The 18,278-nt window shown below is 38.1% G+C and overlaps 2 protein-coding genes across 3 annotated transcripts in view; one reads left to right on the top strand and one right to left on the bottom strand.

Annotated features, from left to right (window-relative positions):
- sli (slit guidance ligand) overlaps positions 1-18,278 on the bottom strand; it is a 217,902-nt gene that overhangs the window by 41,860 nt on the left and 157,764 nt on the right. The gene's annotated exons all lie outside the window — the stretch shown is intronic.
- On the top strand, positions 12,810-13,813 carry LOC105267190 (uncharacterized). The gene is made up of 4 exons (XM_011305874.1): positions 12,810-12,935; positions 13,169-13,313; positions 13,379-13,537; positions 13,603-13,813. The coding sequence occupies exons 1-4, from the start codon at positions 12,872-12,874 to the stop codon at positions 13,688-13,690; spliced, it is 456 nt and encodes a 151-aa protein (XP_011304176.1). The 5' UTR covers positions 12,810-12,871; the 3' UTR covers positions 13,691-13,813.

Genomic DNA, 18,278 nt, shown 5'->3' with positions numbered 1-18,278 from the left:
TCTGAAAAATCTTCCAGAAATTTCTCAAAAAGATGAAAAAAATATTTCGCCTAAATTTCTTTTTACCCGGGTAGCGAATGGAAGAAAAATAAAATAGACTTGTGTATTTTTTTTCGCGTATTGAGGTCTGATAAATTTTTGATGAAATAAATTCTGGTTGAATCAAATAGAATTCATGTATCGCTTTATGGATGCATTTGTTGATTCAACCCATGAAAATCGAATCTCAAGAAGTTTTTACATCCCCATGTAACTTACATGAGCAGCCGTAACCAAAAGAATAACACATGTAACGGCTGTTGCTACTACTTGTGTCATAAAAATTGGAACGTGGGTGTGAGTCTCTGCCCGCATGTATCCACAAGGCATAACCCAGAGGATGTCGTAAAACTTGGTGGGTACAACCTATTTATGATAGTGATAATAGTAAATCTAATCATCGATGAGTTTTTCTCGTGTTCCACCGTGAAATCTTAGATCCCAACGTGAAATATTGATGTTATCGGTTTTTTACGGTATCAGTTTCAGTACTTTCACCAGCAACTTTACAATCTATTCGTCTATGTGCATAAAGTTACTCGATCCGATCAATTCTGCAATAATAATTCACCAGAATTATCATTGCAACGCGCAAATTAAAATTCTGTTGGATGCCCTCCATCGTTTAATAATAATAATAATAAATACCGCCTATCGAGATGAAGTAAAAAGTAAAGGCTTCATCTTTTAAAAATTCATTTATTTATAATCCCTGCGATTTTTGATAAATATCCTTCACACCTTTTGAGTCCTCTCATTTTTTTAGAATGATCTTTTGGGGTCTTACCCCTCATAAACGGTGAGATCGCGATGATCGATTGGGCCCGGTCCATTTAGAATCCACAAATTAACGAGGAACGGCGAGCCGCCCATTGATTTATAGCGATATCGATGAATATACGACCCATGGGCCTCTCCCAAATTCTACGATCGATCCTCGAGGTACAACCGGTAGAGGTGTGTATCACTCGTTAATGTATACACTGATATGTCGATATAACCTCAGTACTAGGGCTAATCGTTACTCTTGTACTGACGTATCGAGCGAGGATAATTAATAGCCAATCAGCGATGGTGCACTGGGTGAATACTAAAGCAGTTCGCTGGGAGATACTCAGTGATGTCTAATGACCACATGTACATATTCTCCTAGGTTCAGTCTGAATCAACGCAATCATCATCACCGGACTGATTGGAAATGATGAATTAAAGTGAAGATAGATCGTGGGGTCAGTCACCTGATTAATATACAAATTAATTGTTCAGTACTCTAGAATATTTTTGGGGGGTACGTCACCGAACCGTTGATTCAGTCATTCCTAAAGCGCCCACTTACCTGAAACAATTAAAAAATTGGAAGATTAATTAACGTCGAATCATTAATTTCCAGTGGAACAAACGACTGACTGAAAAAAATCAATTGCACAGCGATTTTATTCGATTTATTATATAGGATTGAAGTTCTGGAAAAATTGTGAAATTCCAGTTGTAATTGATGTATTTTATGGATCATTCGTGATTTTGAATGATTCATGAGGGAATTAACATGAAATTATTGAGGGATGATCGATTTATTGCATCCGTCGTCAAGTTGCGAATCTAATTATGAATCAATCTGAAGAAAAAATATCGGGATTTTATAAAAAAAAATTCTATGTGCCATTAGTTCTTCATTTTATGATCCATAAAAATTGGAGGAGAGGGAGAAATCCTGGGAAGATTTCCATAAACATCGACTCTATTAATTACCTCCCCGATATTCTCAGAACAACTCTTTTAATAACCCTAATAAAATCAAGCTCCTCCATGAACCATCTAAATCTCAATCAAAGCAAGCCCAATCCAAAAAACTCATGTAAATCACTGAAATACCTAACGACTTGTTTACATGCCTGAATTAACATGAAGATTTAGAGGCCTGTCACATGTGTTTATGATGAGGCCAAGTTTTCTGTTACTGGTTTATCGGTTATTAAATCCATATATCCATAGATATATACTAAATCACACGATTATTACTGTAATCATCATTTACATACATATATTTATGTACATAAATCTACAATCTACATATTTTTTTGAATTAAAATCGTTTGGTTCAAAGAAAAAAATTGTGAAACGAAAATTCGGAAAAATTCTGTCAGCAATCCATTTCGCATATTATAATTTCAGCTTATCGTTTTTTAATAAATATAATAAACCTATTTATTTATTGCATACGGAAAACCTTTGGTCATTGTTCTTGTCGACTTAATTAGATTAAATGAGTAATTTGATTTTTCCCGTAATCTGTCACGTGTGCGATGTGCTGTAGTAAAAAAAAATGAAATAAAAAATGATATGATAGGAGCACTGAAGAAAATTGAAAAATGTCTTCTGGCGTGATAGAAAGTGGGACTGGTTTTTTTGTCGTATTCGACAGTGCAATAAATGTGGATATCGCCAGTGGGATTTGCCAGGAGACCGAGGGTGAGGTTGATGGTGTATCATCCGAGTCCTGGCTTGAAGATAAAATCCTCGCAGGAGTGGATTTTCCAGGCTGGAGTCAAGATTATCAGGATACGAATGAAGGTGGAGGTGGTGGTATAGGGAAAAGGAGATGGTGGTACCTAGCGCTAAAGTTCACGGCTGGTTTCGTGTCGTTGCGGGAGAAGAGATAGATATCTCACCCGGATTCACGTGTTTAACCACTGCGAGAAACACAAACACGTGGGATCTGAAGTGGAAGTCCTGGGGGATAGGTCAGTTAGCACTGACCCAACAAACAACTCGGGATTTTTCCCTCTTTGTGCGGATTTGTCCTTGCATTACTCTTCTCTTCTTTTTTCATCTCTTCGCTAAAAATTGGGATTCATTCGAATTATCAAGCATTACTTGTCTTTATTCTGTTATGCCTGAGTAATTACACACGATGGAAAAATTTCCATTTTAATATTCCGGTGTCAAAAACACCGTAATATATATTTTTTTATTATATACTGTTAAGTTAGATGGAAAGGTGGACCACCCAGGACTCAAATTTTCCCGAGAAATTCAAACTCCGAAAAATATGGAAGTCAAGTAATCAGGAAGAATTAATTTTCCTCCCTCAACCTTAAAAAAATCAAATTATCGTTTTTTTATATTGGAGAGTGGGTATTCAGAACGCCTGAGTTATCCCGGAAAATTCCATCTCAGAAAACTGTCATAAAGGAGTAATTATTTCAACGGAATTCCACCGCGCTAAGTTTCTAGAATTGAATTGGTAAAATAGAGGTAAAAATTTGGATTATTGCATTGAGAATTTTCACATGTTATAATATGAAAATGTCGTTACGAGCCATGAAGAGATAATGGCGCAGCCCATCCGTTAGATATACTAGAATAAATAGGAAACCGGGAACAGCTAGCCAACAAAATATTCCGTAGATGCATAATGGAGATAGACGTGTAGGGTGTGCGCGAGTTTAAAGCGTGGATAATGCAATGCTCACTGCAAATATTTCCCTCCAACACATCGACCATGAGGTACATGAGTGAGCAAAAGGGCGAAATGAGAAATAAGAGAGAGAGGTGCAAGGAGACGAGGTTTACTAGAGTCGTCGTACCTCATTACGTATGTATTTCTGCATAACGAGATACTCGGGGGTTACCAGCACGTTCTAGAATCGAGGTTCCGATACTCTGGGGAGCCACTGGAAAATTATGCAGCTACTACCTTTGTGCTAAGCTTGACATCCCTGGATCTGGATCCAGACGAAGGAGAGTCATCCAAAAGCGTTTCATTACGCCTTCCTTTTATTTTCTGGAGATAAAACAGGTGGGAAAATGAACGTCGTGATGACATGCTGATAGCACAGTTTGTGAATCCCTTTGTTCATGCACTGATAGAACAATTTGGTTGACGTTCTCCAATAGTCGATCGACTTGTATTAATTTGTCAAGTAGATGCTCGTTGGAGGTGAGAGAATATAAATATATTGGTTCGTGTGCTGATCCTGATTTTAAATGGAATTTTGGGCGGGCGATTTCTGATGGAGCGGTGGGCAAACTCTTCATTATGTAAAGAGACAAACTCGGATGGTGTGCCAATGTGTAAAAGGATACAGTGAAGGACCAGAGAGAATTCACTCTTAACTGTATCCGAAAGCCCTTCGTATCTGAACTTACGTGCAACCACTACGTAGTTGTTGATTGTTCTCGGTGTAATTATAACTTTGGACCAACGCTTCCACCACCGTTCACCGATGTAATTATCAATTACCGGTTGGTCCTCACACTCAACCTCACTTTATCCGATCGGAAAAGCCAGGACAAAGGGATTTTCAAACTTCCTCCGTCTCCACTTGTTACAACTTTCTTTTGTTGTCGAGTTTCACTGCCCAAGTTTTTGACTGAAATTTTTATTACGTCATTTGAAAATTTCCACTAGGCAACACTACCGATCAGAATTCAAAGAATTTTCACATCGAAAATTCCAAATTTTATGGAAAAATCTTTTTTTATCGAATCTAAATATTTCTATTAAACCAGTAAGTAGCAGGTTCAATTTTTCAAAACAATTCCTTAACACAAATCACACTGAATATAAAAAAATATATTTTTCCTGTATTACAAATATTTAAAATACCCAACCCCCCAAAAATATCCGCTATAAATAAAAACTTACACATAATAATAATCCACCTTAATAAAAAATAAAAAATAACTAAATCGAATAATGAATGAAAAACGACATTACACTATTTATTTGAATCCAGAAATATTCCCTGGAAATCAATGGAGCATGAATGAAAAATGGCCGATGTAATTCTGATCATCTTAATTACAACATCGATGTTGAAATATTCGCGCGTCACGGTGACGTTCGTCAGGACGGAATAAAGATGGCAATGATTCAAAGGCGGAAGTAATAACGTATGGTGTTATTGCACTGGTAGGCGCCTCTATGACTTGCCACTGTCAATGCTGGGGGGTGAGGGGGTTGAATCCACGTGACACAGGGGTAACCCGAGGGTTTGCAGGGTGCGGTATCTTTGCGTACAGCATCGATCACAAACCCGGCACAATATTGGCACGATAATGGGGGGATGGGCGATGGAAAGGGAGAATGGGGGGCAAAGGATTCGCCATGCTTCGTCCCTATCCCTATCTACATAACATTGGGTATGTAACTGAATATGGGGGCGGTGAATCATACGCCAACCCCCAACATTATTCCGCACGAACAAAAAATAGAATTTATGTTTTTTGTAAATAAGTTGGATGTCCATATTTTATCGATCAGTTTCAAATGGATGGGATAAGGGAACAGTGGACGATGGCTTTTTCACACGGATGCACTCAGGTTTATTTATGAATTTCGAGAATTATTGTGGTTTAATATTATCGGTTTTGGTTTTCAATAATATTTATTTAATTATTTGTGGTGTACGTTTTTTGCGGTGGGGGGGAATATTCAATAAAAATTACTCAGAGTGTCTGGAAGAATGCGATTTGATTCCCTAAAATTTTTCTTAATCACCTTTTCGCTCCGGAATTACGGAAAAGATGAGGGAATTCAACCAAAAATTACAGTAAGAATTACTTAACGGCGGGGATTAATGAGGATTTTTCACGTAATTTTTATTCCACTCTCCGGTATAGAAATTATCATGGTGAATTCAGTGAAAAAATCTCAGCGTGTACATCTACATTATGAATAAAAATGGCTGTTAAAATTGAACTGATAAATGTTGTTTATTGGTGGCGCGATAAATCAAGAGGATGAGTCCCTGGTTCGGGCCCCACTTGTTCCGGGTTTAATCAGTTTAAGTGATTTGAAAGGGCCGATGGAGAAGGGCTATAACTGGGGTGGTCTGGTACACGTGGGGATTCCGCACATCCGCGTGGGCGAACTCGATGGTTCGTGGTCAGAACAATATAGTATTACGCATAGCACGTAAACTCCCTTTTTTTTATTTACACCGAATACCAGGGGGCGATTCTGCTGCGTCGTTTCGCCTCGTTCGTTGTTTCCCATTACATTAGCATGCTAATTGCAGTCAGAGACCAACAGTTTGCGATTTATCGATTCCAAATCGCCAATAAAATCGTGTCGAATCGGGCGAGATGGTTCAAACGGATATCTTATATGGGGTAATTCGAGTAATTAAAGGGAACAATTAGGAGCAATTGATTTTATCTGATTGCAGGAGTGTTGGGGTGGAGGAAAGGTCGAGAATGAGGTCATTGAGTTCACAACGGAATTTCCGCTGGAAAACACACCAAGGGGATCTATTTCTATTTCACTTTACGATTGAAGGAGATGCAGTTGAAAATTTTTTCTCATTGTCAAACATTTTTCCTTTGTGTCTACGTAATTCAAGGAGGTAAAGACACCATCATCCAATGTTTTCTCGTTGCTATCTCGTCGTTCTTTCGTTGAGAATAGTCTCAACATTTCATGTCTTCATCTGACACAATGTGAAATACGATTTTTTGAGATAATCTGATTACCATTTATTTAATAAATAAACGAGATGATTCATGGGAAGAGATTTTCACGATGGAAGGTTCAACCTGGCATTAAAAAATGAATTATCCTTCGAATTTGTGCCTGAAATTTGAAAAAAATAAAAATCCAGTCGTCTCAGTGAAATTACAGATTTTATTGAAGAACGGAGAGTTCTTCTTGAAAATGAAAGGATACGGGGCGAATGGGTGTTTGCAAGTGTAAATTTCCCTAACAATTCATCGAAAGTAATTTAAAAAGTAACCGTACCCGCTCAGCGACTAAAATTGAATGCAATTTATCAGAGACTTGTCAACGAGGGAATTAAGTGCGTTTCGCCGTTGGTACACTCACGGAATGCGAAAATACGTGGAAAATGTATTGTAGGTAGGTGATTGGTGTTTGAAAGGGGTTTGGGTAAAATGGAGTCTGTGTGAAAGGCGTATATAAGACGTAAGGTCGAACTTGATAGATTTACGTTGCGGGCTGGAGGCGCGCAGTGAGCCACTTTCGAAATTGCATTGGACTTCAGTGACGTTCTTCAGAGACAGCTTTTTTATTTAGCCTTTTTCCCTCAGAGTGTCGTTTTTATCATTTTTCGTCGTTCATTTTATATTTATAACCGTAAGTTAGTCATGGCTGGGGGACGAGGAAATGACGGTGGAAAATATAACGGGAGACTTTCAAAATGCCCCTGGGGTACAAGTTTCACGCATTTTCAGCTCCAGGGGGAATTGAATTAAAAATATTATAGAAACCCTCGTATGTATGCAGCACTTTTTATCATTTTATTTCAGTTTCTCTATGCGATTGCCTTTTGCTTAAGTGCCCACTCGTGCATTCATCCGCAAATTAAAATTACAATTGGAGTTTATTCGGTGAATTGAAAAAATCCTTTTAGTTTTTGTTTGTTCACCCTTTTCTTTCTGCTTTATCGTTTTAGTTTGGCTTGTTTGAGGTTTTGTTATTAAATTGAATGGATGAAATTCATCACGCATACGGCATACCATTTTTTCCGGATTAATGTGTTTGCAATATGTACACACATACCCTATATTTCTATCGCTCTCTTTATCTCTTTCTCTGACGTGAATGCGGTTTTTAATTTTCAAGTTGCGAACAATTCTGCTTTACGATGGGAGATTTTATATTTTTAATACCGCTGAGGATGGTAATGCTACGAAAGCATGTTTTTCATTACAGAATACGGTGCTACTGGATTTTAAATGTGGTTCGGTGTCACGGGTGGTTGCGTTGTTTAACGAATACCTGACAAAATTTGTCGACCAGATTTCGCCCCGAAAATTAAAAAATTAACGTGAAAGCCCATTGCAAAGCGATTTATTACATTGCATAGAAAAGAAAAAAAAAACGTCCAACAGTCTTTAACTAAAAAACTCGCTTACACGAAAGCGGAAGAAAAAATTCCTGAAGAATATTCAAATTATTCAACCTAATTCACAATTTACATTCTACAATAAACAATCTTCAGGCTTGCACATTTAATAACAAAAACCTTCAACTCAAGTTTACGACTTTTTTATTTTTTATTCCCCCGGAGAGAAATATCCGATAAAAATCATGGACTATTCCAAAAAGGTCCCATAACAGTTTCCGTAAATTTTTTTTATTGAATATTGCGCGCGCTTGAGCATTTTCCCCGGGTAATTTGACAATTCAACAATATTAAGAGGTGATCAGCTGTTGTTAGGGGTTGAAAAACAAAAGCACCCCTATTGATCCATCGAAAGCCCCTGACCCCCCCGTCCCGATAATGAAACATGTGCGATACCGATTTTATCAATTTTTTTCCAGCACCTCGATATTTCTGGGTGTATGAATAAGATGAGAATGTCAACCTGCTCGGTAATTTCTCCGAAAAATCGGGGGCACACCCGCGGCCCCTACCCCTCGAAAAACCATTAACGATCTACCCCAGTTAATCCCCGGGCGTATGTCACGATATTCCGATGTACAAGTGGAGGAAGGGGGGTATGAAATTTGCTTTGGACCCCTCAGTACATATCTCTCGAGAAATCCACATACTCATGTACCCCTCGGAAGGCACGAGGGGGTCGTAGAGCCTCGATGGTACAATGGTAGCGGAAAATAGTTACAAAACAGACGTCATGACGAGCGTAAAAAGGGGGATCCCTCGATGCAGGAGAGAAAAAATGTGATCATGCGTAGGCGGGGGTGTGAAAATATTCTGGGGGGCGCCAGGACGGTTGATGCATAAAATGTCCCCTCCGGTGGGTTATACCCCAGGGAGGAGACGGCAACTGACGGGATTAAGGACCACGGGCGTATAATAATTCTCGTGGTTTATGTGCTCGCTATTTCGAGAATCGATATACGTGTCATATAGTCCATGGGTATACGATGCATTGTGCATTTATCCGTGGCGCCATATGTGCGTATGTTGCGCGTTCCTCGAGTGCCTTGTGCGGCTTACCTCATATATATTCTATCTACTAGGGGTTTCGGGGATAGAATCGATAGTCGGGATTCTAGTGAGGGTACGGGGGGTTCGGGGGCTCCTATCGTGACTTTTCGATGCTCCCGTAATCGGTGATATTAACTAAATTCTGTTACCATCTGATAATTATTCCTCAGTCATTAATTGACTCAAAAACAGATTATTAACTCATGATTAATCATGATAATTAAAAATAAATGTAAATTATAGATAAAGACGTACCGAGATCTTCACGGGATATTTGGAAGAATTAAATTCCTTTTTAAAATCCATTCATACAAATTAATCGAATGAAAAACCGTTAAAAAGTCTTTCATTTTTGATGAATGATTTGTCAGCAATAATCGGAATTGAGTGGAGAATTCTCGAGGTGGATTTTCTCTTCAAGATAATTGTAGTCCAATCTGAAGAATAACAACGCGTGAATCATTTGACGAATTATCCGGTTTGTTTATATTAAAAGTATAATCGGCGAGCTTTCTTACACAAACGTTGATGTTACATTGTTGAATCGTGATTGTGTGCACTTGCATTATGTATCTCTCAGACGCCAGATAGCTTGACTTTATTCATATATTCATTGAATAATTGTAGGATATGTTTAGTTATAACCCAAGGAGAATGGCATAACAGAGAGGAAGCGACACGCCTCCGTAATGCTTGAAAATTTCACTTGAACCGAGTGTATGCCTTCATTTCGTACCGCGATCATCATGAATGAAAAATGGAAAAACGTGGAGGACAAATAAAAATATATATGAAGGAATGGGAGAAGGTCACGTGCAGGAAAATATCACCCCTCTTGATCTCTACGATTTTATCTTCAAGTCGGGATCGTTCGAGTTAATTATTATTATTATTGATGAAACACCGTATCCGGCGATGGTATCGATAACTCGATCTTTACGATCGATTTAACGATAATGAACTTTATGTGGAGCCCTTGAAAATGTCGTCGATGTTATTCCTGAGTTCAGTGACTGAATCAAATTCTACTTTCGTATTATGAATTTTTAAGCTGTTTATCATTATTAAATTAGAGTATCTATTGGGTGCTTTTTTATAATTTCGAATGGATTTTTCCACTGTGGAAATGTCGAGTGATAAAGCTCTTCGGTTTTATTTTCCAAAGCGAATGGGATAAATTGATTGTTTGTTTTTTCCTCAATCCCAACAGGAATCTCTCTGCCAATTGATTCTAACAATTTTTGATGCTCTATTTTATCGGGTTTGAAACCAGGTACTCGAGAGTCTGGGAAATTAATCCAATTTTTCATTTGATTCCAGAAAAAAAAATCAGGATAAACTAATAATTGAATTCGCCGCATTCGCCGTTCTCCGAACCCCTGAAAATGTCCAATTCATTACTTCAGTCTTCAATAATTGAATAAAATTCCATTTCCCATTTCCATCTTCACGTATCAATTTTTCAAAAATCTCAACCAAAACTTTGAATGCGAACATCACGTAAACAAGCCATTGAATTTTATTTCCCCAAGTTAACGAGATAAATCGTTTATTTGTTTTTCTTCGAAACCGATAAAAATCTCTCCGCCAATTGATCCAAACAATTTTCAATTGTACATTCTATCGGCTCGAAAACTCGTACACGCCGTGCGGAAAACGACTGGTATTTATCGTTGAAATCGGAGAAATAAAAAATCGGAGGTAAACGAATAATTGAATTTGTCGCGTTAGGGAAACAATTGCCTAGTGATTGAAGCAGACGAGGTTCATGCCCCTAAGACAACAGACGGGTAATGAGTGTTATCACGAGTCCCACAATCGCGCGTTAATTTATATTCGGTGCGTTACATTATCATATAGACGAGTATTTCACGTCTACGCGGGTTATCGGCTTTTCACGTCGACCGAGGCATTGTGTTAGTTTGAAACACTTGTATGTGAAGGAGAGAGAGAGAATTTAACCAGTGCATCATCATCATCATCATTGCGGACCGAGCGTTGTATCGCAGTAACGCTCAAGGCACGCGCAGCCACGTGTCATGAATAGCATGTTAAATATATGTATTGCACAGGGATGAATATCGTCATTCCAAATTCATCTCACTATTACAATCCAAAAATCAATTATTTACCGGTAATTCATTATGAAATGGTGACATATCATGACACGTGGGGAATTCACACGGAAAATCACATCTTCCGAAGCGATCGACTGGGCAATCAGACAATATAAACAATTTTTTGTCACAGTAAAATTTCCCAAGACCTTGTCGTTGAAAATCCGATTTTCCACACCGCGAGAAATGTCCAGAGAGTAACGGGAAATTTAATGGAGCATTTCGCAATTTTTTCTCTGCATTTTCCCGTAAAAAAAATGCGTGATCGGTAAGCGAACCTGAGCTGCGCAATTATTATTGAACACCTCCCCCACAAAAGTATGTAAACATCAATGAAAATAATCGTTAATTCCTGTATGAATAGTAAAACCTACGTGATGCGTTAAAAGTCCAAAAAATCGAGTGGAAAATTCGTTTAGAGACTTAATGAACGTTCTACAGGTTGAAAAAGCTCATGTTTTTTTCCGTCCACTTTGTTCGGCAATTTTTTTCTCCTCCCCTTTTTTTTTTTGAAGCTTTTTAAAACGTTTACCCACCAATTGGTATATCATGAGAGGACAGGGAATAGTTGTAAATTGGGATGGGGAGGTGGGAGCTGAGGAAGTGGCTGGAGAGGAGGGAAGCCATTCGCCCTCCGGAGGTAACAGAGCAAGTGTGCACACCTCTTTCTCACCCTCCGGTCTCTTTTCTCCTCTGTGTTCCCTCAACTAATGGATTCGCGAAGCGACCGTGTTCACCAACACTTGGAGATGTTCTCACACGTACATCTGGGGATTTCTATGCACAGGACGGAGGGATAAATGGCCCAACTGCCCTCTTCCTTTCCACGTTTCCCTCGTCAGAGACACAGGCATTCGTACCCATATACCTACCCCCATTTTCCTCGAGATATTCCACTGGTACATGTCGTAATCGTTGTGAATACTCCGAGAGCCCCAGGCCCTGTTAGATCGTGACAATTAACAACTGCATTTCAAGATGTTGGATTATGGGGTGATATTAATCTGGATCACTCAGGAAAATTGATTTTTCCTTCAAGACTTAAATCACTTGTTCCCATAAACTCGGGTTTATGGTGTGTAGGCAACAGAATTCCGTCGAACAAGTGACTTTTCCACTTATTTCAGCCATTTTCTATCTGAAGCTTGAATATTATAAAACATTATAGTAATAAATAGTGTAAATAATAATTATTTATGGAGTTATTCAATTGTTATTGCTTTTTTTACATTTATGTGTGTTTTTTCATTTTTTTTTTTTCGAAGGGCGGGTTTTTTTTTATTTGAGAAATTCCTGAATGATTTCGAAAATTGAATGATAGATTGTTTGTCTGAATTATTTGTCTATCATTACTATTATCTGTGAGTTGATAAGGGATAATTGATAAAGACTCTGGTGTCGTAAATAAGGATATATTTTTTTATTATGTGACAATATAGGTTCTAGGTTATTCTCAAATTTTAAGTATAAAAAAGTTGCTGTTATCACGTATTAATCTAATTAACTCCAAAACTTAATTCTTCTCGTTATCTTATCACAATTTTTGAGCGCAATAATTTGGATTCTAAATGACGTTGGAGTTCAGTTATTTATTGAATCTCCGAGGTATATGCCTATTTGAGAATAATATTCAACTTACTTTATATCTTTGTAAATACTGGGATTGTGAGATCTACATGACCAATGAAATAACCACGAATCCACGAAAAAACAGGCGGGGAAGACCTTTATAATCGTTTGATTCAGTAGACGCTATTTGAGTTCTCATCGAACCATCCAAAATTACAATCGTATAACATGGAGCTGTTAAACAAAATTTCAATTCTGTTCGGTGTACTCTACGCCATCCATTCAGGCCTGGGTAAGTCAATTTCTTAAAAAAAAAAAGATAAATGTTCATGATGTAATGAATTTTTCTATTTTCTACAAATTATTAGAGGAACGAACGGATTCTCAAAAAGTTTAGTTTGACCAACCAGAATAATTAATTGAAAATAAATGAGAATTTCCTGCTCATTCGAAAATAGTTCTGCATTAAAAAATGCATGAATTTTAAAATTTTACTTGTTTCCGGTTCTTGGATGATTTTTTTAGGAGCTTCTACGTGCGAGCCGTCGGAGCCAATAGAAAAAGATTGGAATTACGGTCTGATTTTTTGTAGTATAAAGTGTTACAGTGAAATATTTCCCAACTCATCCTATTTATTCTATGACAAGGACTTGAACAGGTGTACCTGCATGTAAGTTCAACCCCTGACCTTCAGTAATCGATGTGTACTTATTGAATTCTGATTTAATTTTGCAGAGATCAATCCCGGGAGCTCATCTTTGATGATTTCCAGACGGCACCTCAGATTGATCAATTGAGAGATGTGGAATATTTCGCTGAAAGGTGTTACGAGCAGACATCGAGCAATCCACAACATTTTTACTTCGACAGAGTAGGAGGGAGATCCGCCTGCAGGTGAATTAATTCATTCCAGGCCCTCAAAGAGGCCCCCTATTAACCGTGTATGTATTCATTGCCAGGAATCCGACGGGGGAAATTATCTTCGATGAAAACATTCCCGACTATTCCGCAGGCACAACAGAAGAAGAGGAAGACCCTCTCTATTAGATCGTATCGCCGCTCCAATTTGGGAAAACCAAAATGTCTCCAATTGCAAGTGAAAATATATATTTTTATAAACATACAACGGAATCCTCGATTTGAATTTGAACAAGAACAGCAATTAAATTGACGTTGGGGTTCACTGATAAGATTCCTAGAAATGTGACGTGACGTCGTGAGTCTTAATAAATATTTAATCAATAAATAAATAAATATTTCCTAGCAGATGAACAGCGAGACCTACAGAGATGTCAAAAAATTATTCATATTCATCGTTATTTAAAAAAATACAGATTCTGCATGGATTGAATGTACCAGGAAATCGAATGGCGGTTTGAAAGGCACAAGATCGATCTAACCAAGGCCAACAAGAGGCTATAGGATTCTCAAGCGCATTTCAGTGAGTGCATACGTTGGCTTATCACACGCGGGCCTTCCCCACGTCTATTAGTGAGACTAACGAGTCCTGCCTGCTTTATTCCATTCACCTAACAAACAGAGAGAGCCCACAGTGTTCCTCGGCACGTTTATATACTCGCGTTTATTCCGTGAATGGGGTTGCAACCAATCTCCCCCACGGATCTCTGTCTCTTTCTCTGTTTCCTCAGCCAAGTGAACAGTTGTTCAACACACACAAGAGTTCACAAGAAGGAAAGCCCATTCCAAGTGGTTGAGGTTGCTCTACTCGTTGCCGGTGCGAGCTACCGTTTTCAGATTACAATCTTTTATGCCACTACGACCACCGCTGAAGAAGTGGATAGAGTGAGATTGTGTTGGGCACCTTCAGGCAGAATTTTGTCGTCGTGTGTCTACCCATTCTGGGCCTTTTATGGGCCTCTTTCAATCCTCTGTCTGTGTGCCTCTTCTCCACTCAGGACGACTTTGATTTTATCTCTTCGATTCTGTTATCTCGAGCGCCTCATTTTTTTTTCTATTCCTGGAATGATGGAATTTATTTTCACCACTTTTTTTGCAGTTCGAAGGGGAAAAATTGCGTGGTGGTCGGCAGATGGACGGCGTTAATGGTCTTGTTTGAGGTGCTAATCGATGGGGAATTGTCAATCGTGTTCGATTTGTAGAAATCGTAGGAGAAAAATTATTGAAATTATTCTCGGGGAAATTCACCACGTGCTGAGGGATCAATTTTTCGTTGTCATTTTTTATGAATTTGTTCTACTTACTTCATTGGTTTTCCCGTTGACTAGCGTCGGAAATTTTTTTTACGTGTCAGTCACAAGGTCGATAAATTAGAAATTCTGAGAAATTATTTAGAATAATAATTATTTACAAGAGATTCATCCATTAGCCGATGAAGTATTCTTCAAAAATTTAATATCGTCATTGAGAATTTCAAAAAATCTTGAAAAATTCTCTTGCGAAGTCATAAACTAGGATAAGTGAATTTTTCGAGGCCCTTTCCAACGAATATCTCAGAATTGAAGAAAGTCACCGATATTTTCAAAAATCCATATTTAGCAGTTGTCATCTTTTTCCATAAAAAATATGCAAAAATATATAACAAAAAATCTGAATTCAAAATTTCAAAATTAATTTTCGAACCGCGTACGTCCTCACGATACCCTTCGAGCAAAATGTTGTTGGAACCGCAGGGACTTACCTGAAACAAAAATAAAAATCATCGATCAATGGATGAGAATCTTTCCAACAGATGGATGAATATCAATGACCACTGTTCAAGGCTGAAATTAATGCAAAAATATTAGAAGTGGCTTCGCCTGAATGACGGCACGAGGGAGCGGTACCCGTGAGGGATGAAAGAGAATATACCGAGATAAGCTCGAGGGGGTAACGATGCCACGATGAAAACGAAGGCATTGATTCAATAATAATGATGTTACGCGTGAAACCAGACGAGACCAACGTCTTGGGGTATAAAACAGAGTGGAATGATGAAGGATAGAAAGTTGCCGAGGGAAAAGGTAACGCGCCAACGAGACACCGATTTTCCTAGGTAAATGTCATTATGGTGGAAGGATTATGTAAATTTCCTCGTTATCCGTGGCGGCCGTAGTTGCAGGCAACTGAGTAATATACCCAACGACACTGTTCATAATAGTGAGACGAAGGGAAGATGGGATAGTTCACTTGCACCCGTTGTTGGACATTCTAACGAAACGTCTTGGGAAGTCGAGGCATTAATCTTCTGAGGGAAACTTACGCCCTTATCGGACCTGTCTTATCAATTCGATCTGCTTATAATCAGTCTAAAAGCTCCGACTTTTTTATTTTGCTTGCTTTTATTTTTGCTGCACCGTAGAAAAAACGATTATGCTAAGAAATTAATTGCTTGACCTGAAGGATTACCAATTATAAAGGGTAGTCATCTGAATTTTTGATTACATGAGTTCGAATTTAATCTCGATTAATATCTGTCACTGAATTTTTTCGTTTGTCTTGAAAATTGAATTGGTTTGACAAATTGGTTTTCGGATTGAGTTGCAAGGGATTTTTTAATAAAAGCTTGAATTTTTAATTTTATGGGAACTCGTTCCTTGAGGATTCAACATTTTTAATGAGAAATGAGAATTACCAGAATTTTATTTTTGAAATTGACTGATTTATTAATGGAGAATGCTCTAGAAATTTCAGGTCACTTTGCTGTCATTAGAAATTCACGATTTCATTAGAAATGTGAATAGATTAATAAATTCAACCGGAGTTAATGTTCAATTTTAAAGTGCATGATTATATGATGATATCATTATAGATGAATGATTTTGTAATGAACAGTGATGTTACTTAACGCCCAATGACTTCAGGAGAGAATTCAGACACCGAATTCTGACCTCCTAAAATTTATATGAGAGTGTTCAATAAAACAGAATTAGTCCCCGAAAATAGCGTGCATGGCTCATTCGAATAAATTAATTTATGATATTTTCGAATGGGCTCCACTCAGAGCTAATCAGTTTGCCGAGTCATTGGTACTAGAGAGGGGATGGAATTGATGAACGCTGGAATGGGGTTGGAATGTAATGTTCATTAATTACGTCGTCAATTGTTGTCAGCGAGACAGGGGACAAATGATGCTATGTGGATGATTGAATCCACGGGTGCCTTTGTCCTCTCCACTTTCGAAGTGGAATTTTTTTTTCAAGGATAAAATTAGGATATAACGCCCAATGCGTCACTGAATATTCAACCCATTGGCAATTGCCAATTGTCCTGTACTGCCGCAGGAAAAAAAAATTACACTGAGAATATGTAACTTGCAAAATCATTGTGGGATTTTTGAAAAACCATGGAATTTTAGACTTTACAGATAATTGAGTAAAATTTCAGGAATTCGAATAAAAAATGCATATATAAAAATTAATAACAATTGTCAGAGATTTTAATCGGTTTTTATAGGATTATCCATTCAGATTTAGATGAAAACCCACGGAATTTCAGGTGTTCCAGAGAATTCACTGAAATTTCTGGGATTTCGTGAAAATGGAGGTAAAAATTGCGACTACGTGACTAGTCACATAATTTCAACAGGATTTTTTCTCGATATAGAGACACACTGAGTCTCGAGGAGAATCCATGTCGATGAAAATCCTCCTCCACGTCTAGTGTTGATCCAGCCCCACTGATTTAAATTCAATCCATAAATCTCAGCGTGTCTCTCTCCTCACCGAGACTAGCTTCCGAACGACGGTAACGCGTAATTAAGGGGCCTCCATGGAGATTCGGGATAGCGATTAGTCACCCAAATAGTGATTCAGAGATTAGATAAACCCCCCTCCGCCCCTCCACCCCTCCGCCCCCCCGTGAAAGTTTGAGACCGTTCGAATGCACTTTGCCGTGCATCGCAAGAAAATTTTATTCTAGTTTTATCTTCATTTCTTTTTATTACGGACACGAGCTCGTAAATCACTTGGGTTAACGATCACTGGAGGATCGGCCCTCTTTTGCGAGGCTCAAGAGGAGGGATGGACGCGTGCGGGGGCCGTAAGACTGCTATGGATCATAACATTTGTACACCAGAATGTACTCTTTCGAGTAGTGAACCGTGGTAAATATTTCGCTCGTTATTATTCCAGTTAAAAATAGGATCAGCCCAGGCGGGGAGTGTTAATGAGAGTTTTTATTGAAGACAAATTATCATGGGGAGAGGTTCTGCATTTGTAGATTAATGTTACACTCATTCAAGATCATTAATCTAGGGCAGTGATAATTCCCCCGCAGCTGAAAAAAATTGATTCTAACTGGTACGACTTATTCGAATGATTTGTCGGGTGCTCTCCAGTTTTTTGTATGGAATTGAATCTAATCAGTCTTAAAATACATAAATTATGGCAATTAAAGAACTCACATATTTTTTAAAACCTGTTCAATGAACTTTCGAATAAGTACCCAATATATTACGTCAATACGACAGAATGAGACGAATTCTCCCGAAAACAGAACAAAAAGATAGCATTACACACCCAAAAAATTCCTCACGGCTTGCCTCGTGATAAAATGAAACAGCCCAGAGGCTAGAGTTGCATCCCGAAACTTGCAAAGACATCGGGGAAAGAGCAATAACAAAAAAAAAATAGTTTGTTGACATGTTAAAAGTTAATGAAGCAAGTTGAACCATCAG

Source organism: Fopius arisanus, unplaced genomic scaffold, assembly GCF_000806365.1.
Source record: "Fopius arisanus strain USDA-PBARC FA_bdor unplaced genomic scaffold, ASM80636v1 scaffold00045, whole genome shotgun sequence".
Lineage (NCBI taxonomy): Eukaryota > Metazoa > Arthropoda > Insecta > Hymenoptera > Braconidae > Fopius > Fopius arisanus.
The sequence above is the reverse complement of the archived record's forward strand: the minus strand, read 5'-3'. Positions and strand labels throughout refer to the sequence as shown.

Bases quoted from the DNA above. Each gene is read 5' to 3' on its own strand.
- LOC105267190 (XM_011305874.1), top strand. From the start codon at position 12,872: ATGGAGCTGTTAAACAAAATTTCAATTCTGTTCGGTGTACTCTACGCC. The intron at 13,314-13,378 runs GTAAGTTCAACC...TTAATTTTGCAG, and splicing joins TTGAACAGGTGTACCTGCAT to AGATCAATCCCGGGAGCTCA. The intron at 13,538-13,602 runs GTGAATTAATTC...ATTCATTGCCAG, and splicing joins GGAGGGAGATCCGCCTGCAG to GAATCCGACGGGGGAAATTA.